The sequence below is a fragment of the Manacus candei genome, unplaced genomic scaffold (assembly GCF_025592945.1).
Source record: "Manacus candei isolate 608988 ecotype Guabito, Panama unplaced genomic scaffold, ASM2559294v1 h1tg000029l, whole genome shotgun sequence".
Lineage (NCBI taxonomy): Eukaryota > Metazoa > Chordata > Aves > Passeriformes > Pipridae > Manacus > Manacus candei.
In genome coordinates this window covers 3,092,188-3,117,382 of record NW_026138077.1, presented here as the reverse complement: position 1 = coordinate 3,117,382, position 25,195 = coordinate 3,092,188, and the positions used below count along the sequence as shown (strand labels likewise).

Genomic DNA, 25,195 nt, shown 5'->3' with positions numbered 1-25,195 from the left:
CACAGAGATTTGACAGAGAAGGTAATTGGAGGAAATGGCTTTGTAATCCAGCTATTGTGCTGGCAAGATCCAGCTCTCCTCAAGAACAAGGTTCACTTCTTGGCATGGCTGATTCATCAGCATCTATTTGTCCCCAGTGCCTCTTGGTTTTCCTCTGCCCGGCAGGGATGGCACGGACCCTTCAGAGCAGTGTCACAGCTGTGCTGGGCATCCAGGCTTCCTACAGCCTGGTAGGTGGCAGCAATGGAGCAATGAGTCCTGCAGGGTGAACCACTCCAAGTGTCCAAGGGGCACGGGAAAGAGTAGGATGGAGGGAGTCTCATGGTCCACACACCCCTTGGGCAGCAAACACGCCAAGCATCACCCATGGGGGGGTGCCTGTGCCATGCCAGTGGCAGGAACAAGGATGGAAACGTTCATGTGGGAGCAATCCCACTCAGCCCCAGGGCCTCCATCCACTCCATATAACTGGGTGGGTGGGTGGGAAAACCTGAATTGAGGCAGAGTTTGGAGCAAAGCTTGTAATCACATCCTCAGTGACGTGCCCAGTAGCACAGAAAAGATTCCCATGGGGTCACCTGACAGACAGGTCCTAATCACTGGATCACAGAATCATGGAATGGCTTGGGGAGGAAGGGGCCTGAAAGACCTTCTTGTTCCACTCCCCTGCCATGGGCAGGAACACCTTCCATCAGACCAGGTTGCTCCAAGCCCCATCAATTCTTATCCTTCTCTGAAAAAGTCACTGCAGACAAAGGCTGCATCAGGCAGGGGAAAACCAGCATCAAAGGGCAAAAGAGTCTGCCCTGCTCCCACCAGGAAAAGAGGAAAAAGAAAAGGGAGGAAACAGGGTGCAGAGGTTCCAGAATGTGTTCTGAGAGGTGAGCAGCACTTGCCTAGAAATGTTCATGAACAATTCTACGTACGCAGGTCCCAGATCAGCATATGCAGTACCTTCCCACTGCTGTAATAATAACCACTAATAATAACAATCATTTTACTGACCTGCATATTCCTGCCATTCCACTAATTACTCTGTTTTTCCAACTGCCCTTTTTTCCAACTTGCTGGCTGGTGAGCTGCTCAGGATGGATGTTGGATCCACTCTTGAGCTGCACCTCTGAGATCTGATCATTTGGTGGCTGGGGCAGCGTGAAACCCTACCCCTGCTCGCTCCATCAATCCCACCAATACCCTGACATCCCTTTGGGAACCCTGTTAAAATGAGCTCTTGCCCTTCAGAAGGCTCCTCTCCATTTAAATAACTTGGAGGATGGAGCATAGCTGCAGTCCAACATCCCCTGGTATCTGAATATATCCTTTAGCTCCATGACCTGATTCCCTGAGTGCATGCAAAGCCAGCGATTTTGTGGAGGAGGAGGAGGGGAAGAGCTCAGTTATTTTTCTTAATCTGCTAGCAAAAAAATATTAGGATAGTAAACAGCCAGCAATCACCCAGGAATGCCTGGGAGAGCTCTTACCTACCGGCATGCAGATCCCTCATCTGGAATTCATTTATTCACATTCACTATTGATGCTATTCAAATACATGGCTGGTTGGGAAGGACATAATCAAAAGAGACCTGAAGTTATTGAAGAGGCCAGTCTCCATTGCCAGTGTCACCTCTGGAAATAATGAATCCTGAGGGTCTCTCAACCTCCTGGAGATAAGAATGCACAGAAAAAGGTGCCCCATGGGTTTCACTCTCCATCCCATTTTGCTGATAATTCCCTCAGAAAGCTGTCCTAGTGCTGAGATCACCTGCATCTCATTTAATTACATCCAATAACTTAAACTGCTGGAGCAAACCCACTTCAGATTAGAATCATTTTGAGCTCTGAAGAATTCCCACAGCCTGGTAAAAAGAGTAGATCTAATTTGTATGTTCCCCTTAAGTGCTGCCTTACATATCTTGCCATGACCCATCTGTAGGTATGTACAGTCCTTCACTTTGCTTACTCTGAGTGGCTCCTACAGGGTCAGAAAAGCACAAGGTACGGTTGCCTAAGCTGCAGTTTTGGGGGTGTAAGTGGAAAATCCAGGAGGAAAGCAGATGCCTCCAGGGAGCCCCTCCATCATGCCTTTCCCCAGGCAGCTTACACTCAGCACTACCCTGGGAAGGGACCACACAGACAGGTTGAAGGGGGGAAAAAAAAAGCACATGAAGATCATGGAAGTCTCAGGGCAAGTAAATTACTGTTAATTGTGAGATATTTGATTGCAAGAAGCTCCAGATGGCCAGCCATCTGTTTTTTATTATAAAATTAAACAAGATTAACCCAAACAGGATTTCCTCAGCATTCTTCTCTGACTGGCTCACAAATACATCTTTAACACCTATGCTACAGATACAGCACAATCAGAAGCTTTTCCTGCCTTTCCCTAATCTACTTGGGCTAAATACTCTGCTGTGTAATGCCCTTGCACAGAAAGATTTCCAGCAGGATTGAAGAGAAGCAGGGAATGGACTAATTAAGAGAGGAGGGAACTGGGAAATGTCAGTTCAAATAGAAGTAACCCCAGCAGAACCCCTCCCTTTTACACTGCTGTGACCAAAGGCTGGTTAGAAGGGCACAAGCCCCCGGGCAGGGGAGTTGCCAAGGGCAACAGGTTGCCAGAGGCAATGGCAGCCGGGGTACCAACCTCTCCCAGTCTGGGATGAGAAGGGATAGAACAGCAGAACTGGGGAGAGCGGCCAGAGCCCCTGCCCTCTCTCTGTCTCCTCTGAAAGGCAGCAGTCAAAAACATCTCTCCCTACAGTGCCTCTGTAAGCCCCAGGAATTTTCTTTGCCTTCTTACACCTATGCCAACAAGCCTCAGGAATTTTCTCCCAGCCCTGGCATCCTCTGCATCGCCAAAACACCACCCCTGCCCTTGTCCCTGGAAGGGCAGCACTGCAGAAGCTCAGTTTTGCTTTGCATGATTAGTGATAACGATGCCCTCCACAAGCTTTGGCCGTTCTTTGCTCCGAGGTACATAAATTCTGAGACCAAGCCCTGCGGAAAACAGCTCAGACAGATTTTGCTGACCTGCTCATCCAGCGAGTTTTCCACCCTCAGGTACCAAATCTGCTCTGGGAGTCAGTCAGCTGCCTCTGCTGCTCTCCCTGGAGGCTGGGCTGCCACCAAGGTGGCCTTCCCGAGCCCACCCAGCCACCCTCTGCCCACCCCCGAGCCTGTCCCCCCCCCCCCCCCCCCCCGCGAGCTTTTCTCATGCAGATCACACATGTCTGCATTTGTTCGAAGCAAATCGGTTGTGAAATGAACATAAAGGGTGTTCCACGGGAGATGTCCCCTTGCATCAGCCCCCAGAGTAAACCCCGAGGACAAGATGCATCCAGAAACTGTCCATAATACCTCACTCACACCCTCCTGTCTTATCATGTCTGGGCAGAAAACCTGTTGGGAGAGTTTAATTGCCCATCAGCCAACAGACAAGTGCTGGGGCTCCAGTTCACTGTAAACATGATTATTTTTTGCATTTAACTTCGAATATCTTCACTTGCAGGGCTACCCTGGAGGGTAAAATGCCAGCTCCCTGCACCCAGGCTGTTTCCATCCCCCCACTGCTGCTCCCAGAGGCTGGAAAACACAACAGTTCCTCCTGACGTCCAACATGAACCTCCCTGGCACAACTTGAGGCCGTTCCCTCTCCTCCTGTCCCTTGTTCCCTGGGAGCAGAGCCCGACCACCCCAGCTCCCCCCTCCTGTCAGGGACTTGCAGAGCCAGAAGGTCCCCCCTGAGCCTCCTTTTCTCCAGGCTGAGCCCCCCCAGCTCCCTCAGCTGCTCCTGCTGCTCCAGCCCCTTCCCAGCTCCGTTCCCTTCCCTGCACACGCTCCAGTCCATTGGTGTCTCTTCCATGAGTGCACAGAACCAGACACAGCACTCCATGATGATTTTAGGTGAGCCCCAGGCATACCCCAGTGGGATTAGTTCATACAGATCTTAACATATTCTAGAAACCCTATAACTTCCTCCATTCTGGGATATGGTCTGTCTCTAAAAAGAAAAAAAAATGGCCTTAAACATGATAAAAGCATGAACTACAAACTCATCACGCTTCCAGCCAGTTCAGCACTTCCTCCTGGAAGCCACCAAATGGAGATAAGGTTCCCCCAATGACAGGCCACTGATCTCTTTGTGGCCAAAGCCCTCAGGCTTGCAAAAAGGCAAGGACAGCTCAGAGGAAGACACTGGAAAGGTAAAACATGGTCCATGTAGAGGCATATTCAGGGAATTAACTGAAAAGCTCTGACAGTTTCCCTTCTTTTCCCCTTGCCTTTTCCACAAGAGCCAGGCTTGCTTCAAGGTGGAAAAATGATTTGGTTTTCCACAGTTTTATTCTCAGAACTGACTGTCCCACTCTGAGCTGGTACTTCTCCAGAAGAACTTGGTCCAAGGCAGACAGCTCAGCTGGAAAACTCCAATCCCCACAGGCAAAGGTATGTGGAACTGAGAGGACATCCCATCCTATTCTTAGATGGAGCAGGGAATTACTAGATGAGTAATATGCCACACTACACACTTACAAAGCACAGCTTAAACAGCTGCTTTGTAAATGAGGGGAACAGATGCTCTGACAAGAGCCCTGTGCAAAATGTTTCCTCTGCCAAGTAAGTAAAGGAAACCTATTTTTTGCTTTTAAAGGCAGACCCCTGTAAACGAGGTATAAAACTGACTTCAGAGCATTCCCACCACTTTCTTGTCTTTCCAGCAGAGCATCCTCTGGATTGGGCTTTCAGTGACAGTCACTCCTCCCCAGCCAGCTGGGGAGATGCCTCAGGAGGTGGGAGCACACACGAGGAAACATAAAATAAAAGTAGTTAAAAAAAAATTACAAGCTTTTTAATCAATGATTTATCCATGCCAGGTACTTCTCTATCTAACCAGATGCTTCCAAGTGTCTGGCACTAGAGAAAAACCCATAATTTTATCACATGATATATTAGTAACCTGTATTAGACTTGCAAAAAAACAACTGGCTACTGCTGGTGAGCTAATAAAATGTCACTGGATTGGACTATAAAACAAATAGCCCTGGTGTTATCTTGGAGGAGTTTCTTAACCAGCTGGTTCAGTCTGTCAAACATGGATTGTAAGGGGGCCGTGGGCAACTCTGGCTCTCAGGAGCTGCCTGGAGAATGTGTTTTCAGGGATGACAGACAAGAGAAGAGACCTTCACATCTTTGTAAGCAGCTGGGAAGCTCCCACCTGAGCAGGGATCACCTCCCAAGGGGCTTTCAGACAGAGGGGAGTAGGAACTGGGCTCCACCAGAACAAGGTTTGCTGCCAACAGCGGGCCCAGAACTCCTGCAACGTCTCACAGCGTTTGATAGCACAGGGAGCACAGCACATGGCTTTTATCAGCTGGAAAAACCAGCACTGACACAACTGGGGAAAAACAGATATGCTTTTAGCCTGAAGAGTGGCTTGCCTGTTTTTTCCCAAATCTATTGGATAATCTAACGAGAGATATTGCTTCCGACAAACCTCGACGAGGTTGTGGGAATGCTGCAGGCAGCAGGACCACCAGAGAATAAGGCAGGGAGCTGCCCTGGAACACTTATCAGCGACAAAATGGCTTTTACAAAGTGTCATCCCTCGTCACGTTCATCCAGGGGCCCAGAGAAATGATCCTCGACAGGAAGGGACATGGCAAAGATGAGCAGAGAACTTGGTGCTGCCTGTTGGGATTTCAGGTGCCAGCTCGTGTGGAGCCGTGTCTGCAGCACCACAGATAGGACAGGGTCCTGCTCCCGGCTGCAAGGCAGAGATAAGGCTCCTGGAACTGGTGGAAACACAAGTTTCCCAGCTCCAGGTTTGCAGGAGGAGGTCAAGAAGACCCCAGGAGGCAGAGGAAGAGTACAGTCAAGCAAAACACCTTGGGTGAGTTTTATCTATCCTGATGAATACAGTGCTGGTCATCAAGCAGATGATGCTGCTAAAAACAGCCTTTCAGTTCAACATAGGCTTCTCAGCTCTCCCAAATCCAAGTTCTCATGTTCAGCCCTTGCAAATGAACAACAAGAGCAAACAGAGAGGCTGCACACTACGAAAAAGCCCCAACAACACCTCAGCTGACTCAAAATCAGAACTGGATGCGTTTCTGATTAAGATGGCATCTTAACTTACATCTTAGTGCAGCAAAGGGGGAAAAAAACCCTCTTTACCTGTGAATCACAGGTCCTGGAAACAGTCAACAGCTTTGCTCTTCCCACATCAGTTGTCTCCATCCTTCTCCTACAAGGCATGGGATGATGGGTTACCTCAGAGTCTTGTTTGTAATCATTCTGTCCTAGTGTCTTCCTCTAATGCACAACTTTAGCTGTCAATGGAAGGGGGAAGGTGGTTAAATCAGCTTCGGAAGACTCCCTGCAGGAAGGTCCTACGTGTGTAACACAAACCTGGCCACTTGCAGTTCATTTGGAGTTCCCTTTTCCATCACCCTGCAAGCTCAGACACTTTAGCTCCTAAGCACAGTGGGTGTAATCAAATGCCTTGGAGAGTGGGAAGGGTTGGCCACTTACCCCAGGAAAGAAGGGATTTGTGAGATCCCAGATAATATTTCTGGTGCTGTGCGTTACCACATTATACACCCCCAGCTTAATATTAACATAAATATACATAAATACAGCATATACATATATATAGTACAAACAGCATAAAGACATGACAAGCCTCGAGAGAGCTCATGGACCCCTTGAAGGCCCCACAGTCTGACCTTACAAGTCAGAATTAGTGACACCCCACCAGCTCCAGCCAGGCCAAAATTTCTTTCCCTGGGTATCAGCCACGGGCACAGGAGTGGGCAGGATGGGGACAATGAGTTGCTGATGCATGGGATGTCCCATTATTCCCAGGAGCCACGGCTGAGCTGGAATAACACTCACCATATGGAAGCAGATCCCAAGATGCATCACCAAAGAGAAGGACCTGCTAAACCTGACTCCTCATCCTAAGCATTTGCTTCCTTTCACAGTGTGTGTGACAACAATCCCTCTTTGGGCCAATACCATCTCCAAAAGGGCCTTTGCCTGTGGAGATTTTCCTTGGAGCAAATGGGAAGCAGCCTCCCCTTCCACAGACACCTCCCAGGTCCAACACACCACAGGCAACGAACTGCTGGTCCCACAGAGCAGAGGGGAGTCAAGAAACCTCGTATGAAGAAATCCAGGCTGAGAGGTGTCTGGGACCTTGTCACCACCATGAGGTAAAGAGGTTGTCAACAAGATCTATGGCAAACCGTGGGGAGAAGGCTACGTGTACAGAAGCACTTACCCACCGTGCAAGCAAATCCCATTTAATTCCACCAAACTGCCTGGACCAGACTTTCCAGACACATAAATGAATATAACACACTGATGCCAACAGACACTGGGAATTTTACACCTGGAGACATTCTCAACCCTTATACAAGCAGCACCTGGGCTTGAATACAGCTTGAAAAATTTCCAGCTCTACAAGAGCAAATCTACCTAAACAAAGCATGAGACTACTGCAAGCCTATGATTTCAGGGTCATTGTGGAGCTGAACCTGTCTCACAGTCTGGTTTTTGTTCTTTATTAATCATTTCCAAGGGCCTTTGCACTTTTGAATTCCAGCGTGACTAGAAGCAGCAAACGCTGGAAACCTCAGAAAGCTTTTCTAAGTGTGAAACCCCCACTGCCTGGAGAAAGTTTGATGTGCTTCAAGTTTGCATTCAGACATTCAGGGGCTGAGCCAAGTAGTCATCCCTCTCAGACACTCAGGATATTCACCTGTCTGAGAGTTTTCAACCTGAAATCCAGGCTTTCATCTTGAAGTATCTTTTGCAGAAGCAGGACCAAGAGATCACCAGTTGCAAAGGAGTGATGGGGCTGAGACGGTGCCCAGAGAACAGCTCATGATAGCAAACTATCAGGGCTGCTGATGCTTCTTTCACTAAACACCCACTTCTCATCCTTTCCCAGGGATCTCCTAGCCTCCAACACCCTCATCCCATAATCGGATTGAGCAAAGCATACCTGGCATGCACTCTGCAGACAGACACAACTCAGGCAAGGTTTAGAAAGTCCCAAGTACTGCCAAACTCAAATGTGAGTGAGCAAAGCTGCCTCTCAGCCAGGAGAGTCAGAGCGTGCACAGGAAAGAGCCTCCCTCCCTCCCTCCCTTTGCTATTTTATTCTCCAGGCGTACAATGAGGACTATTCTCTCCTGGAAAGAGGAATCCAAAACACTCCAGCATTTCATTGATCGACTGCAGAGGGAAGGTATGGATTCTCCTCATCCAGGCAGCTTCCCATGGAAGCAGCTATGGGGAACTGGTGGAGCTGAACCAAGAGGAAGTGGCGCCGGTCGGCGTTTCCGACTGACTGCCCCCCTCGCTCCTCCAAACCCCTCGACCAAAAACCCCGCATTCACCACCCAGATGGGACGGGAAATGAGAAGAAAAGCCCTCTCCCCATCACCATCCTCTTTGTAAAACCACCACCCACCAAAGCAACGGCACAGCCTTGAAAGTGAAGCCGGGCCCTGGAAGGAGTTGGCTGGGTTAGAGACAAGAGCTCTGACATAGTCAAGGGCTCAGCATCTCCCACACGGCACAGGATTCCTGTGTCTTTCATCCTGCTTTGGTTTTAGAGTGAGGCCATGAGGAAAAAGAGAGCCAGGAGACAGGGGGGCTCATGGGCTGCTCCATGAAAACACATCCTGCATTCAGCTGGTATGGTCTCAGGTATTTAACCAGCCCTTGGTGAAAGGAAGCAAAAATTATTAAAATGCTCTCCAGAGGAAGTTTATGGGGCTGTCATGGGTAATCCTGAGCTGAACAGTCGTCACCCAGGACAGCAAGGGACAACAAGGTTGCAATGGCATGCCTGGAGGAAGGGAGAAGCCTTTCCTTCCTTCTCACACCTGATCACTGGTGACCAGGGATATGACCCAAGGGAATACCATGAAGCTGAGTCAAGGGAGGGTTAGGTTGGATATCAGGAAAAAGTTTTGCCCCAGAGGGTGGTGAGGCACTGAACAGGCCCCCCAGGGCATTGGGCACGGCCCCAAGGCTGCCAGAGCTCCAGGAGCGTTTGGACAACACCCTCAGGGACAGGGAGGGATTGTTGGAGTGTCCTGGGCAGGGCCAGGAGTTGGACTCAATGATTCTTGTGGGTCCCTTCCAGCTCAGGAGATTCTATGATTCACAACATGTGAATCTATGGTAACAACACCCCACAGACCTAAACCAATGCAGCCTGTTTGAGGACATCCCAGAGGATGCCTTAATCCAGTCTGGGACCCCTCACCAACCTGTGGAAAGTGATGGGACTAGCAGGGCTCTCCCATCTCAAAGCCCACCTTTATCCAGCTTCAGCAGGGCTGGGAGGTGAGACACAGCCCAGCTCAGTGGTTTCACTCTCCTGGGACTCCCACAGCCCAAGCTCTGAACAACAAGGACATTCCAGATGCCATGTGCCCACTGCACTAAAACCCACGGCACCACCCGACGGACATGGAGCTGATGGGAACAGATCTTGGAGAGCTGGTGGTGATGGGAGCTGTGACCCCGAGCTGCAGAGAGACCCACCCTGCCCATGACTTGGGCTCATTGTTCATCCCAATTCCCCGCTGCAGGAGACGCAAATGTGCCTGTAGGTGGCCCAGAAACACTGGCTTATTAAAAAGAAAAAGGGAGGGGGAAAAAAAACCCAGAATGAATGCAGCGTCTGTCACCCTTTTGCAGAATTGTTATTTTTTTTGTCTGTAGTTGGTGCTTGTTTTCCAAAGATTTACATTTTTATGTGTGTGTCATTCGCTTTTCATGCATTTGGAGACCTCAGAGCTTAGAAATTCAAAACACTTGTCAGTCACGTCAATCCTTTTGGACAAAACAGAGCTGCCACTTGGATGGGTAAAAAAAAAACCACAACAAAACAACAAACAAAATGCTCTTTTCTCTCAAGCTGTGACTCGGTCACCCTGCCCAATGCAAGCAAGACAATGTTTAGAGAAAGCAAAAAGAAAGATCTGAGTTTTCATACTCATCGGTGGAACTAAATTGATTAAGGTCATTTCCTAGGTAGGTTTGAAATCTTCTGCAACAATTTTTTTTTTTTTAAAGAAAAAGAAAAGTGTCCCCTCCAAAAAAGGGAAAAGTCACTACTGCAAAAACATTAAATCTGCTTGGGTAACTCAGAATATATGTTGGCAAGGCAACATATCTCAGCTTGAACAGTAAACCTGCTATGTCAGAGGCTCTGCCCCATATGAAAGAGACTTGGGTTTCAATATATCATGCTGAATTTACTTCTTTTCAGCCTTTCATGGCAAAGTATTTGATGTCTCTCCTTTCACTGTTGCAATCGATAGGGTGACCTTATGTAAAAGTTTCCTGACCTTTGCTGTTGTAGGTATTGTTCTGTTAAAATGTAATTTAACTCTTTTTCTTTAGTCTGGAAATAGCACTGTACAGAGAGCAAACATGAGAGGGGGTTGGGATTTTTCCCCTGTTAACCTAAAGGCAAGAGGCAACATCCATCATCAGAGTTGGCTTCAAACCAGCTGATGTCAAGAAGCATCATCTGCTGAGAGTCTGGTTGGTTTCCCAGTGCTTCCCTGTAAAGATATTGACCTGCCTGGTAAGGTAAATAACTAAAAAAGCCTTACTGTGATGCCCACTCCAGTGCCATCCTGCTCAAGATTTTAGGACTGAGTGGCCTCCCTGGACTCACATCACTGGGATGTTGGTGTCTCTTTGGCCCTATGAAGTTTTCACAGTTCCAGGATACAGAGCTTTAGCAAGGGCCTTGCACGTATTCCACATGATGCCAGAAAAACAAATAGATGGAGACTTACATGAAAAAAAATGAATTGTTTTCAAACAGCAACTACCAAAGTGGAAGGAGATGGATTTTTCTGGTGACAGTGGGTGCTACAAAGTCAGCCACATGTTTTAGAGTTACGGCTGGATTATCCACCCCAGGATCTTTGTGAGCCTGGTTTGAATCACATTATAACCCTTTAATGCACGTACTTCTGTGAAAGCAAACTCACTGTTATTGTCTGTTGTGCTGCTGTTATTACATCCTTCATTTGGGCTGGATGTGGGTATTACACTGCATTAGTGATGCAGATGTGCACGTCGCCACTCACACCCAGACATTTGCACAGGATTATGGCTAAAATTCCTGATCCTACTTATAAAAAGCCCTATAAATCCAGATAGCTCCTTTTAAATCAGCAGCATTATCCCACTGTAAATCCGGGCTGTAAGTCAGAGCAGACTCTGGCTCGGATGCTCTTCAGCCACACACCATAACGGAGCAGGGAGGCTGAAGCAAACCCTGGGCTTGTACACATCCTTTCCTCCCAAAACCCACCCCCATCACATCATGCCCTGCTCAGCCCACACCCCATCACCTTTAAAGTACCAGCTCAACTCTCCTCATCCAGAAACTCTCTGAAACAGAATAAAGAGTTGGCTTTGGCAGCGCCACCGCCCCCACGTGCTTCAATATTGCTCACAGCTGAGTTATTTCGTGCTTCTTAGGAACTTTAACTGGCTTTTATGCTCAGTGAACTCATGAAAGGCAAGTATCTAAAGTCAGCAGCACTGAAACGATGAATTAGCACAAGGAGAAAGAGGGCAGTTGGGTGTTCCTTACAGTACATTACCTAGATGGTTGCCAGAGGAGCTGATTTAAAGTCACTGTACTACACCTGAATGTCGTTTATGGCTCATAAAAGGAAATCTGTGTTTAAGTAACAATAAAGCAGGTCTGCACTTTCTATGTAAGAAAAGAAATAAACCCTTTCTCACAGAGCAGATATATTTTTATTTGCTCAGTGCCTGTCTCAGGCTCGTGGAGACGCTTTCAGCCAGAAAGCCCAAGAGTTAAGCAGGAGGACTCGCTCCAACGTGGCTTATGTTTGAGTTTTACTTATTTTCCACCCAAGCCTTAACAGTGAATTTGAGCTCCTGGCAAAGGCAAGACCTGAACCCCCACATACAACTGTAGCTGCCAGAGGAACAAAGGAGATCCCCGGGCACAGGCAGCCACAAAGCCACAGCAGGAAAAGCAGGGACCCTTCATAACACAGAATCATGGAGGTTGGAAAGCACCTCCAAGGTCACCAAGTCCAACCTGTGCCCAATCCCCACCTTGTCACCCAGCCCAGAGCATTAAGTGCTACGTCCAGTCGTTCCTTGGACACCTCCAGGGATGGGGACTCCACCACCTCCCTGGGCAGCCCCTTCCAATGCTCAACTGCCCTTCCCATGAAGAAATTCCTCCTGAATTCTTCCTGAACACCCCAATTTCCAGAGTTGGGACAAGGTGACAGCTGCCATCACATCAGTCACTCCAAGTACATCTATCTGCAAACTCCCATTGTCACTCACCTGTTATCTGCTGACAAATTCCCTCATATCAGACTCCAAGGGGTCCATATTCACTTTTTTGGTCTCAGTACAAACACCATCTGGGGTATTGCATCACACGAAGCCATGAGGAAAGCTTCCTAGAACACAGACATGTTTTTTCCTATTATACCTCTGCTACAGTTTGATTTTGGGGAACTTTTTGCACGAAAACAAAGTCCTAATAAGAAATATGCAACAGCGACAAACTCCATCCTTCTGTCCCCCTGCACTGTTCTGCACTCCACCCATCTCCCACCCTCTGCCCATTACCACCCTTATCACAGGCCATGGCCACCTCGGGGCCACCCACCAGTGCTGATCCCTGGAGAGGACCTTGTTCCCCCTTCCACAGCCCAGTGCTGCTGGTGTGTGGGGGTGCTGCCTTCCAGCTCCTCTTGTCCTTTCAAGGGCCAAGGAAACATGGTGGGTGCTCAGCCTCAGGTCTTTCCTTCTGAGGAGCTGGAAAGGACCTGTGTGTGCAGGATACAGCTGTTGGTCAAGGTCCTGACCTTTACCTGCTCTCTGTCTGACCCTGCTTTTGCAAAAAGGCACTGTCCCATCACGATCCACCTCACCAAGAGGCCTGGAGACTTTATCAGTCTGGTCTCTGCAGCAGGTCTGCAGGATCTCCCCAGCACTCAGCACCACCCAGGGTATCTCCAGGGCTGACACTGCTGTGAATACCAAACCGCAGAGAGAAAAAAAATATCCATGAGTTTCTGCCAATCCAAACCAGCTACAGCACCACGTGAAAACAACACAATGTCTGAGAGGGAACCTGATCTGAAATAGTTCTGCTGCTCCAAACTGAGCAAGACCCCATAGGTGGATGGGGGGGGGTGCCAGAGCCGTATCCAGCACCTTTGGAGAGAACACAGAGCGATGCTGAGGCATGGGAAACAATGCCCAGCTAAAGCAGGAAATTAATTTCTCAGCATTAACCAATTTTATCTGTCAGCATGAGGGAGCACTTTCCTTGCAGTTCAGCAGTACCTCAAGAAAGGCTCACAGGAAGCTCAAAACATCCACTGCTTAAAAGAAGCATCAGCACAGAAAGCTACATTGGCATTCCGTTGTCACAGCTACACCAGCTGCCCTTCTCTGCCATCAGAAATCCTCTCTCTTTTGGGATTTCTTCCCATCTGGAGATGGACCAGTGCTTTCTTAGCAACACCAGTACAAGGAGGGGATGGCAGATTTGGCAGCGCTGGTAAACATCTATTTTTACAGCCTGACCTTCAAGGAGGCAGTAACGGAACACAGAGAAAGAAACAAAAACACAGTCAAGATATTTTGGCAGTTGGGATCACAGAGAGAGGAGGGCATGCTTGGATTTAACAGGAATTTAAGCACAGTTAGCGCTGTGCTGGAGCTGTAAAACACACACCCCAGCGACGGCTAGGAGACATCATCGAGTTGACATTAAATACCTTGTCCTGAGACAGCCACGACTCGAGTGCTTCGCTGGCCTAAAGCTCCACTTCACGGGTCCCACAGCGGCTGCATCCTGCCCATGCAAACCATAACAAATGGAAGAGGAGATTAAAAGGGATTTAGTGCTGTCAGGACCACTAACCCCCCAATTCCATCACAAGCAAAACCCACGGAGCACTGAACCTGGATTAGTCCAAATATCTGCTCCATCTGCACGCTTGCTTAGTTTTCCTCCACATGTTTATTCCTAAGCTAGAAAAACACAGCTTTTCATCACTCCCAACGGTTTTCACCTTATAAATCCATCAGTTTTACCTTTTCCAACAGCACAGCCCTCCACAGATCTGCTCCTCCCACCCCCTCCCCAGTCACCACACACCGGTGCCGTCTCGCACTCCTCCATCAGTGGTTTTGGCCACTGCCAACAAACACCAGGAAAACACCGACTGACCTGTCTGCTCCTGCACCAAAGGACAGAGGGTGGCCTTGGGATTTCTTCTTTTTGCCTTTTTTTTTTTTTTCCTGAGGAGGAGGAGCATGGCAAGTCAAACCACTGGCAGGCATAGCTTTTTTTTTTTTTGCAGATCTTTATTTTACAAAAATAACTTACAAATAGAGACAACTCTCAGCAGTAAGATCATTCATTCTGTGCAGGACACAGCTTGGTGAAGCAGGGGCACAGGAGTTAATGACTCTGACAATACTGTTAATTTTAACATGATGGTAGCTATATTACACTACATACATTTCATGCTCCAGACATGTGGGTATGACACCACATAAAGCTACGGTCGATAAAGTGTGTCAGCCAGGGAGGATGCACCTAAGAGACCATTTCCATTCTGGTTATCATCATCCTCTTGAAACCAAACGGCAATCTAACACTCAGACTACAGCACTCTGGATACACTCATCAGCAATATACTTCAAATACATGATAAAAATATATTTCACTTTCAAATACAATTGTATAAGGTACACCAAGAGCCAGAAAATAAAGTCTCGAGCTTTTAAATACAACACACTATATATAAAAACACATACAAGGAGACAAGAGGGAATCTACACGTGGAAGGAAAAGCTTATCCTGGAAATATGTGTTATTTGTGGTACACAATGGCTTTGTCTGCTAGGAAGTCACTTCCATTTGCATAGCGTTGTTGAGAAGTCCAGACTGGGCTAGGAGGAGGAAAGGTTTTAATTTTGGTACCACTTCCACTTTGCAACTGATTCTACTCTTAAATTACACTTTGCTCTCTCTTTTGTAGGCTGGAATTCATGCCCCGTTCATAACAAGCACATGGAAAGGAGGGAGTTAAAAAATAAACAACAAACCACAACACACAAGGAAACACCAGGTCAGAGAGTCAGGAAGGTTTCTTCATGGGGTTGCAGTCATTTGGCATTTTGCTCCAGAGCAGAGTATTCCGCTTCCGACACCCTGGAAGCGTCGATGAGTTTAGTGAGACCTGTTTTGGCAGAGTACTTGAAAATAAAGGCTTTCATGAGCTCGTATCGGTAGTTGCGGTTGATGAAGCTGTACAGGATGGGGTTGACGCAGCAATGGACTAGAGAGAAACACTGAGTGATGTGGAGAGTGGCGTACAGGAAGTTCTCCATGTGACAGCTAAAGGGGATGAAATGAAGGCTGTAGAAGATGTCAAGCAGGACAGCCACGTGGTAGGGCAGCCAGCAGACGAGAAACACCACCACGTAGGAGAAGATGATCTTCCCGTTGCTCTTCCGCTCTTGGTCACTGGAGGCAGAGATGGTCTTGGCAAGGAGGAAATAAAAGACAGCAATGATGGGAAAGGGGATAAGAAAGCCCAGCACGACAGAGATGAGCTCCATGCCAATCAGCCACTCTTTGAAGCTCTCCTCCGGATAGACGGGACGGCAGTAGGTTTCATTGCTGGAAGAGACCGTCTTGAGGTAATAGGTGTCTGGGAGAGATGCGGAGAAGGCCAGGAGCCAAACCAGGATGCAGATGCAGCGACGGATTATCTTCTTCTTGCGATTGCTGGAGTTGGTGAAATAGGCCACAGACAGGTAGCGGTCCACACTCATGCAAGCCAGGAAGAAGATGCTGCTGTACAAGTTGATGGAAAATATAAGGTGAGTTATCTTGCACGTGATTTCTCCCATGTGCCACTGGTTATGCTGGACAAGGGAGACGACCCACACAGGGAGGGTGATGACGACGCACAGATCGGCGATGGCCAAATTGAAGATGTAGAGGTGGGTTTCATAGCCAGTCATTTTGGCTTGGAGGTTGACCCACACCACAACCGAGTTGGCCACCAGCCCTATGACAAAGATGAAAATGTAGAAGAAGGACAAGGTGTAGAGCAGGGCGCTTTTGTTGAGCGTGCCAGGGCATGTTGTCGCATCCACCGTGATGCAGTCGCCGTTGCTGCACGTCCAGTTGATCTCCGTCAGGTTGGCTGTTTCCAGGAAATCAAGGATGGATGTCAAATCAAGCGCGCTCATGTTCGCTCAGTTTGGAGTTCGAGTGACCTACAGGCCAGACAGGATTGAAAGAAATCACATCAGTTAACAGGTATTTCTGCCGCCATTTCGTACCACAAAGCACGCACAGGACATACCATTTCAGTAACATCCTACTCTTGTCCACTGAAGAGCCCCGTGGAGTAAAACTCACCCGGGCTGACCAAAGAGGAACAGCACTATTTTTTTGTGTGTCTTTTTCTTTCCTTTTTTTCCTTTTCTTGCAGCTCATATCTGACATCATCAGGTTGGCTATCGTCCCCGGGTGTGAAATCCGCAAAGTACACCACGGCCAAATAAATGTCAGGCAACTAAATCTGTCTTCTGCAGCATAAATGATGATACTATCGCTTTCAGCAGGGGAATCTTTAAGCCATTTTATCTGCACTCCCTCAAGCATAGTAGAATTGATCTGGCTGATACACGGTACCGTAAAACATTTACCACAGGCTCTGGGCAGCATCTTGTCAAGCCCAGCTCCAGTTGCATTAAGACGAAATGGCAAACTAAGGGGCTTTGTATCTCTATCCTATTTTAAATTTAAATTCTGCTCCATCCTCCCCCCTTCTCTTGAGTTCTATTTTACAAAGTATCCCCTGCATTTAATGATTATTACATAGCTTTGAGAAAAGAAAAAAAAGTCAGAACTTGACTGCTGAGTAGATCTGCTGGGCTTAAGTTTTCTTTTTAGAAGAGTGCTTTGATTTAAAGACACTCCCCCATCACAGTTGGCTCCACAACTGCCTCTTCCCCACCCTTTTGCTTTTCTACATCTACTTTCCTTGCCTTTTTTGCACTTTCTTTTACCTGCAGTGGAAAGCAAGGGGTTCCTTGTTAACTTCCTCACCAGCAGAAGGAAGGGACCCAGCAGACTCTCATGGCTTAGGCAAAATCTAAAGCAGAGCTCCTAATTGCTGTTGTGCTTTTGGGGTAGCTTAAAAAATGCTGTCCCTGCCACTGGGACCCTCCCACCTCACAGGGCCCACAGTACCCCCCCACCAGCAACAGCCAGCTGACTTGGCTCGTGACCACCATGCTCCAGTCAAGCGAGCTTTGGAGTGTCCTTTCTGCAGGCTCTGGCTTTGAACACAATGAAGTAAAGATGGAGAGATGGGTTTACAAAGGATGGATCCCACCTTGATCCCTCATGACTTCACTTGAGGTGGAGGATCAGGTCAGCCAGCGCACCCACAGCCTCCACCATGGACACTTCCAGCATCCCAAACAATGGTCACCTTGCTCTTCCCGCACCCGCAGCCCCAGCAAGGTGAGCTACCCACTGATGCTGCTCCAGCATGGCTGAGGGGCCAGAGAGCAACATCCTTGATCCCACCACAGCACCTCCTGGTGGGGCCTACAGGAGCATGGAGGGGAGAGCAAGCAGGGAAGAGCTGGGACAGGCTCCCTCTTCTTGTCCCCTTTCCCAGAAAAGGGATGTTGGTTGACACAGCACCTCTCGCTCCTCCATCTGCATAATTAGCTCTTCCCAAAGGTCCCGCCCTCCCTGCCTGCCAGGGATACAGGCTAGGAAGAGAAGAGAGATAAGGAGGGAGATAGGACTCGAGGCACTATTGTCCCAGCAGAGGGGAAGCCGGTGGCACTAACAATGAGGGGGGCCATGCACACATTCAGGGGAGATCAAATCTCTCTACAAACAGGCCCAAATTGGCCCCACGAGGAGACCTTTCCTATGGCTTTCATCCTGCTGGTCTGATGAAAGACAGAGCTGAGATTCAAACCAAATTAAACATGGATTTTGCTAAAACACTGGTTAAAGAGGGAGCTGCAACAGTGGTAGCTCTCTAGGCTGGGACAGACGATCCTCCAGCTCCACCTCAGGAAAGCAGAGAACCATTTAACCCATGCTTATGCAGGGCAGAAGAGCTGATGCTCCCCCCCAAGAGACACAGGCCTCCCTCAAGCTGCCTGTACCATCCTTTCGGTGCAGGCAGCTGGGATGTGCACTGCCCAGGCACAGCTCTCCTGGATACTTGCTTCATCCCAGGGCTGCCAGTGGGAAAGAGGGATGGGTCTCCTGCCAGACCTCACCCAGGGTCCCACTGCTACCACTGTGTCCCCAGCACAAATCCTTTCCAAGCCTCTCACACACAGGGAGAAGCAGCACCATCCCCAAGTCCCTGTATCTCAAAAACCTGCAGCAACTAAAGGAAACTCCCTAAAAGCCAGAAAACTCCCAAGTTCCATGGCACAGATCACCAGTTCCTGCTGGTATTTGGGAGCAGCAAAGCAAGCAGAGCAGGAGGAACACTGAGCTACTCCCATAACACCCCACAGAAGTAGCACAGATGGGCCTGAACTTATTCTGGGAAGGTACACGGTCCAACAAGGGGAGCAGGCTCATTCCACATCTCAGGACCACAGCTCAAAACAACCTCCAGGACAGAGCTGTGACCATCCACTGCCAAGCCTCCAGCACATCCCTCAGGGAGAAAAAACTCAGACTTGGCTGTGGGGTGTCAGATTCTGACAGAGGCACCAACAGGGCAGCAGAAAGCCCCTGAAGCCAGGGTTTACATCACACTGGGGACACCACGGCCACCAGCGAAGGAGAGGGAGCACCACCAGCCCAGCTGCTCACTCAGAGCCACACTGGGGATCCCACCAAACACAAACGATGCTCAGCCCAAACCCCAGCCTGTCTCCTGTCCAAGAGCAGGGCTGCTGCACGCACGTGCATCCATCTGTCTGTGCATCCATCTGTCCGGGGCCGCCCGCGCTTCGCATCCCCAGTGCGGCCATAAAAACCTGACACCGCCCGGCCTCCCGGGCTCCCAGCCCTGCTGGGCAGGACGGCTCTGCCCGGAGATTACAGCCCTACCAGCGGGGCTGTAGTCTGGGATTAGCTGCTGTAACCTGAGCTCTGACTCCCACCCAGATTAGCTGGGAGGTGTAGGGGGGAACCCACTAGACAAACTCAATAAAGCCACTCTGTGTTCCTAAAAAAATACCTTCAGCGCTCTCTACAGACAGCACAGTATCCAAAAGGCTGGTGAAGGCAGTTGGGGCTGCATTTTCTGTCCACAGCACTGCAAAACTCTTGCAGGCCATCAACCCTTCACCCGGCAGGCATGAGTGCTCTGTCCAGCCACTGGAGCTGGCAGGAGTTATGACACAAAGGAAAGGAGACACACATGAAATCCTGCTCCAGACACCCAGAGCTGTCCTGGGACAGCACACTCCTCATCCCACCTCCTGCACAGGACTTGCTGCAGGCTGGGAAAAAGAAACAGGCACAAGCATCCCTGCCCAGGAGGGCAGCCCAGCACTGTGTGGCAGTGTCCAAGCCCTCAACAATTTAGGGAACTTCTCAGCACCCCGTCTGCCACCCAGAGTATCCCACAGCCTGGTTCTGCCTGCACTCAGACCTGCTTCTCAGCTGCTCAGGGGTGCAGGCAAACTTGGTTTTGCCCTTCCTGAGTGGAGAAGGAAACGAGCTATGCCAGGAACAGTCAGGATGGCTGGGCGGGTTGCCACCCACACACCTTCACCGTTCCCACGTCAAAGGACCAGCCTGGCTCTCCAGCATGGGCAGCACAGCCCCTTCTCCAGGCTGCGTGGCCTCCACAAAAGGACACCCAATGCCCTCCAGGGGCTATGCAAGACTGAGCCCAGCACATTTAAACTCTTCTGCAGTTCCGAGCTGGAAAAACAAACACTAACGGTGGGGGAAAGCAGCGTCCGATGGAGCTGCGGGGTCACACCTGGGCACCCGGGGGTACCCAGCGGGAGAGCGGAGCTCCTGCCGGTCCCCCGGACCCTCCCGCCACGGGGAACCCAGGTGGGGGGCGAGAAGAGGAGGCTCCCGCCACGCAGTGCGAGCCGAGGGATGCGGGACACAGCCGGGGGGTGCGGGACACAGCCGGGGAGGCTGCGGGGGCTTGGACAGTGGGAGCGCGGCTGCGGCGGCCAGGACACCTGGGCCGGGCTGGGGACCAGCTGGGGACCAGGACACCCGCGGGGCGACCCCCCCACACCTCCCGCATCCCGTGCGGGGCTCGGCAGGGCCGCCCCTCTCTTACCTCCCGTGCCGGAGGAGCGCTGGCGGAGCGACTGAGCGGGGCACCCGCGCCCACCCTTTATGGCCGCACCGAGGGGCCCGCCCACGGGGGCGGCTCCGCCGGCTCCGAACACACCCGGCCCCGGCTCCGAACACAGCCGGCACGGCACGGCACGGCCCCGGCTCCGAACACACCCGGCACGGCACGGCACGGCCCCGGCTCCGAACACACCCGGCACGGCACGGCACGGCCCCGGCTCCGAACACACCCGGCACGGCACGGCACGGCCCCGGCTCCGAACACAGCCGGCCCTGGCAGGGTGGCGGCGCGGAGCGTGCGGGGGCTCTGGAACGGGAGCGAGGGGTGCGGACAGCGAGGGGTGACACGGGACAGGGAGGGAGAGAAGGCGGGGAGAAGAGGGGGAAAGAGAGAGAGGAAAGGAGGGAGGGAAGCGAGGAAAAAAAGAGAAACAGAAGCCACGAAAAGAAAAGGAAAGAAAAAGAGGGAAAGAGAGGGAAAGAGAGGGAAAGAGAGGGAAAGAGAGGGAAAGAGAGGGAAAGAGAGGGAAAGAGAGGGAAAGAGAGGGAGAAAGGAGTAGCAAAATACCGAGGAAAAAGGGGGGAAGGGGAAAAGATGATGGAAGAGGAAAAGATGATGGAAGAGAGGAGGGCAGAAAAGGGAGAAAAGGAAGAAGAGGAGAAAAGAAAGAAGGGGAGAAAAGGGGCGGGGGGGCGGGAAGAGGAGGAAAAAAACCCAGAGTTAAAAAGGGGGGAGGGGGAAGATGAATGAAGAGAGAAGGGGAGAAAAGAAGGAGGAAAAAAATAGAGGAAAGGGTGAGAGAAAAAAAAAGCGAAAAAGCTGAGAAAAAGAGAAGGACAGAGTGGAGAGAAAATATGTAAGAGAAAAAAAAAAGAAAAGCAGGTTTCTGGTTTGATTTGTTTTCCCCTTGCCACTGTAAATACTGAGCAGACCAGGCAAGGGGAGGCAGCAGATCCTCACCTCTGCTCCCTCCCCAAAGGCAAGGAAAACTAATGCCAAGGAAAAGTGACAAGAGGCCAGAGAGTCACTGACTAAAACTGAAAATCCCTTCCTTCACACTGCTGCTGAACACAGGGAAGGCAGGGGGGTAACACAGCCCATGGGAGAGCAGGGGGTTGGTCTGTCTGTCCTTCATCCCAGAGAAGATGCTGGGATTAGAGGACTATCAACCTGCCGACCTGCTGATCCCTGGATCTGCACGTACCTCCAGGCTGCTCTGAAAACACCAGGTGACCTGGAGCAGGGTCACCCTGCCCAAACCCTGCCGCTGGAGCCCACACCAACATGTAGAGTTCCCAGAGCCTAAATCACCTTGGCACTGCTGAGCCACTGCCCAGCCAGGGGATACAGCTTAGCTAACACATTTCAACCACTGCTTTTTGGAAGTTAATAGGGCTAAATTATTGAGTCCATCATCAGCAAATTTGCTGATGACACCAAATTGGGAGGGAGTGTCGACCTGCTGGAAGGCAGGAGGGCTCTGCAGAGGGATCTGGATAGACTGGAGAGATGGGCTGATTCCAATGGGATGAAGTTCAATAAAGCCAAGTGCCGGGTCCTGCACTTTGGCCACAACAACCCCCTGCAGCGCTACAGGCTGGGCACAGAGTGGCTGGAAAGCAGCCAGGCAGAGAGGGACCTGGGGGTACTAATTGACAGGAGGCTCAACATGAGCCAACAGTGTGCCCAGGTGGCCAAGAAGGCCAATGGGATCTCGTCCTGTATCAAAAATAGCGTGGCCAGCAGGAGCAGGGAAGTGATCCTTCCCCTGTACTCAGCGCTGGTGAGGCCACACCTTGAGTATTGTGTTCAGTTCTGGGCCCCTCAGTTCAGAAAGGATATTGAGGTGCTGGAGCGGGTCCAGAGAAGAGCAACGAGGCTGGTGAAGGGACTGGAGCACAAGTCCTATGGGGAGAGGCTGAGGGAGCTGGGGTTGTTTAGCCTGGAGAAGAGGAGGCTCAGAGGTGACCTCATCACCGTCTATAACTACCTGAAGGGAAGTTCTAGCCAGGTGGGGGTTGGTCTCTTCTCTCAGGCACTCAGCAATAGGACAAGGGGGCACGGGCTTAAGCTCCGCCAGGGGAAATTTAAGTTGGATATCAGGAGAAAATTCTTTACAGAGAGAGTAATCAGGCATTGGAATGGGCTGCCCAGAGAGGTGGTGGATTCACCATCCCTGGAGATTTTTAACTGCAGATTGGACATGGCACTGAGTGCCATGATCTAGTAAATGGACTGGATTTGGACCAAGGGCTGGACTCGATGATCTCGGAGGTCTTTTCCAACCCAATCGATTCTATGATTCTATGATTCTGTGATTCTAAATTTTAGCCCTTCCAACCTGGGGGCTTCAACACCCCCAGAAAGCATGTATTTTGTTTCCCCAAAAATGCTTAATCCTATTTCCCCAGGCAACAAACAGGAGAAGGGGAAAGGCTTCAAACTTAAAGAGAGTAGGTTTAAATTAGATATCAGAAAATAATCCTTCCCTGTGAGGGTGGGGAGGCCCTGGCACAGGGTGCCCAGAGAAGCTGTGGCTGCCCCATCCCTGGAAGTGTCCAAGGCCAGGTTGGACAGGGCTTGGAGCAACCTGGGCTGGTGGAAGGTGTCCCTGCCCATGGCAGGGGGTGAAACCAGATGATCTTTGAGGTCTCTTCCAACCCAAACCATCCTATGATTATATGATTAAACCTGCTGAAAAATGCATGCTTAAAAAGAAAACATGTTTTCCCACAAAAATGTCCAGCACAAGCTATCAAGCTTAAACCAAGTCAGGAATGCAGAAAAACAAGACATTTTACTCTGTGGTGGAAGAGACCCATGTAAAAAGAGTGAGGGTGCAGGTTAAAAGGACTCCCAGCTGCAAGCAGAGCAGTCTTAATTCTGGGGGGAAAAAAAAGACATTGATATTTTAAATGTACTCTTTTTCTCAGCTCACAATTCCTTAATTCTGCCCCCATCGAAGAACAGAATCAAACACATCACACTTACACTTGCAGAAGTGACAGCACAATCAGCTTCAGCTTTTCTGCCAGGAAAGAGAAGATTAAGCTGTAGATATTGCACTCCTGCAGCTCCAAGCATGCCTGGTGCTCCTCCCAGCTCAGTCCCACGCGTCCCCAGAGACCTCCGACAGCTCCCAGCTGGCACTGCACTGGGGTGTCCTGGGGAGCATGTGGCACAGAGACATGCGGAGGAGAGGCCTGACTGGTGGGCCTTTGGTGGTGCCTCTGTCCCCACCGAGATCTGGGCTGCCACAAGCTCCAAGTGCCACCCTGCAGCATGGCCACAGAAGCCACCAGGACCATCCCATCCTCTGGCTCACACACTGCCGGGGGTTTGGGTGCCAGGGAACGAGGAGAACAGAGGGACAAGTCTCCCACCATTTCAAAATGGAGAGAGTGTGATGTAAGGTACCTCATCTCCCTTCCTGACCCCCATTCTTCTTGGATGAGGTCCTCCAAACTTCACAGCTGTCAGTGAGCAAAGTGTTTCAGCATCTGCTTAAATTCCAAGCGCTCACCCAAGTCCATGGATTTGGTGGGATTGAAGTATGATGAGTTCAGACAACGACAGGATTATGTTTAAAAATAAGCATTGTACTGAAGCACTTGGCTAAATCAGGCTCTGAAAATCCTAGGGAAAAAAAAAAAAAATAAAGTTACTCCAGCAGAACTCCAGTCACTCAGCCAAAAAAGCAAGTGGAGTGGTTTTTCCTTAGCTGGTGTGCCAGAAAATAACACCAAGTAGTCCAATGTCTTCCACAGCTCTCTAAAAATACCAGCCAGCACCTGCAACCACAAAGCTGCTGGGTGTCCAGGAGTCACTGGCAACCTTCCCTCACCTGCATTTTGTCAAGGGCAGAGCCCTCGCTGTCCTCTCTGGGTTCCTCCCTTCAGCAATCTTTTCATGGGGAGCATGTTCCTCACACAGGACAGCCAGGGCCTGTTCCCTTTCCATTGTGACAGGCAGATTTTGCTCGGTGTTCAGGCATGACAAAACTGAATGATACAAAACCACCTCCCCAGAACAGAGCAAGCAGAGCTGGGCACCTCAGATGAGATCAGCAGAGGGTCTTGCCATGATTCATTGGGATCTGCTGCCAATCCAAGCAGGTGTCCCCAAAGATGTGATTGCAGATAGTCCTGTAGCCAACAACTCTTGTAGATGCAGCTGTCCAGGTGATCCACCACTCACTGGAATAGGAGAGCCAGGGGTGTTCAGCCTGGAGAAAAAAGGGCTTCAGGGAGACCTTAGAGTCCCTTCCAGTGCCTAAAGGGCCTGGAGTGCTAGGACAAGGAGGAATGGCTTCAAACTGCCAGAGGGCAGGGTTAGATGGGATATTGGGAAGGAAATTTTTCCTGTGAGGGTGGAGGGACCCTGGCACAGGTTGCCAGAGAAGCTGTGGCTGCCCCTGGATCCCTGGAAGTGTCCAAGGCCAGGTTGGACGGGGCTCGGAGCAACCTGGGCTGGTGGAAGGTGTCCCTGCCCATGGCAGAGGGTGGAACAAGATGATCTCTGTAAGGGCCCTTCCAACGCAACCCTTTTTATGATTCAGGAAATAGGGAAAGCAAAGTTCTGCAGCTTTCACCTGCTACACAGGAGTCTGTGGCAACATGATGGGGAGGGACTGGCCACCTTCACAGGGCAGCAGGGAACCTAATTATGTTCACAAACCTCATTAGGTTTGTCTTGCGGTCTTTCCACAACAAGTTTCTGCTTTCCCCAGACCATGGGGGGCCCTGCATAAGGTCAAGGCTCCACTGCGCTCAGCACTGCAGATAAACACACCTAAGAGC

The 25,195-nt window shown here is 50.2% G+C and overlaps 1 protein-coding gene and 1 long non-coding RNA gene across 4 annotated transcripts in view; both read right to left on the bottom strand.

Moving 5' to 3' along the window:
• Positions 1-14,160, bottom strand: part of LOC127472619 (uncharacterized) — a 57,492-nt gene extending 43,332 nt beyond the window's left edge. The window contains exons 1-2 of the long non-coding RNA XR_007905084.1: positions 13,827-14,160; positions 12,376-13,070 (exon numbers count right to left, since the gene is read on the bottom strand). This is a non-coding gene — a long non-coding RNA (uncharacterized LOC127472619). The remainder of the gene's footprint in view (positions 1-12,375; positions 13,071-13,826) is intronic.
• Positions 14,161-15,164: 1,004 nt separating this feature from the next.
• On the bottom strand, positions 15,165-23,943 carry ACKR3 (atypical chemokine receptor 3). Of its 3 annotated transcripts, none has more exons than XM_051791118.1 (2): positions 23,920-23,943; positions 15,165-16,347 (listed from the first exon to the last, which is right to left on the bottom strand). In XM_051791118.1, exon 2 carries the CDS (start codon positions 16,318-16,320, stop codon positions 15,226-15,228), a length of 1,095 nt encoding a protein of 364 aa, XP_051647078.1. In that variant the 5' UTR covers positions 16,321-16,347; positions 23,920-23,943; the 3' UTR covers positions 15,165-15,225. The 3 variants fall into 3 exon arrangements, with proteins under 3 accessions (XP_051647078.1, XP_051647075.1, XP_051647077.1); XM_051791115.1 differs by lacking the exon at positions 23,920-23,943 and adding an exon at positions 20,379-20,451; XM_051791117.1 differs by lacking the exon at positions 23,920-23,943 and adding an exon at positions 17,146-17,253.
• Between the last annotated feature and the right edge of the window lie 1,252 nt (positions 23,944-25,195).

Bases quoted from the DNA above. Each gene is read 5' to 3' on its own strand.
- ACKR3 (XM_051791118.1), bottom strand. From the start codon at position 16,320: ATGAGCGCGCTTGATTTGACATCCATCCTTGATTTCCTGGAAACAGCC.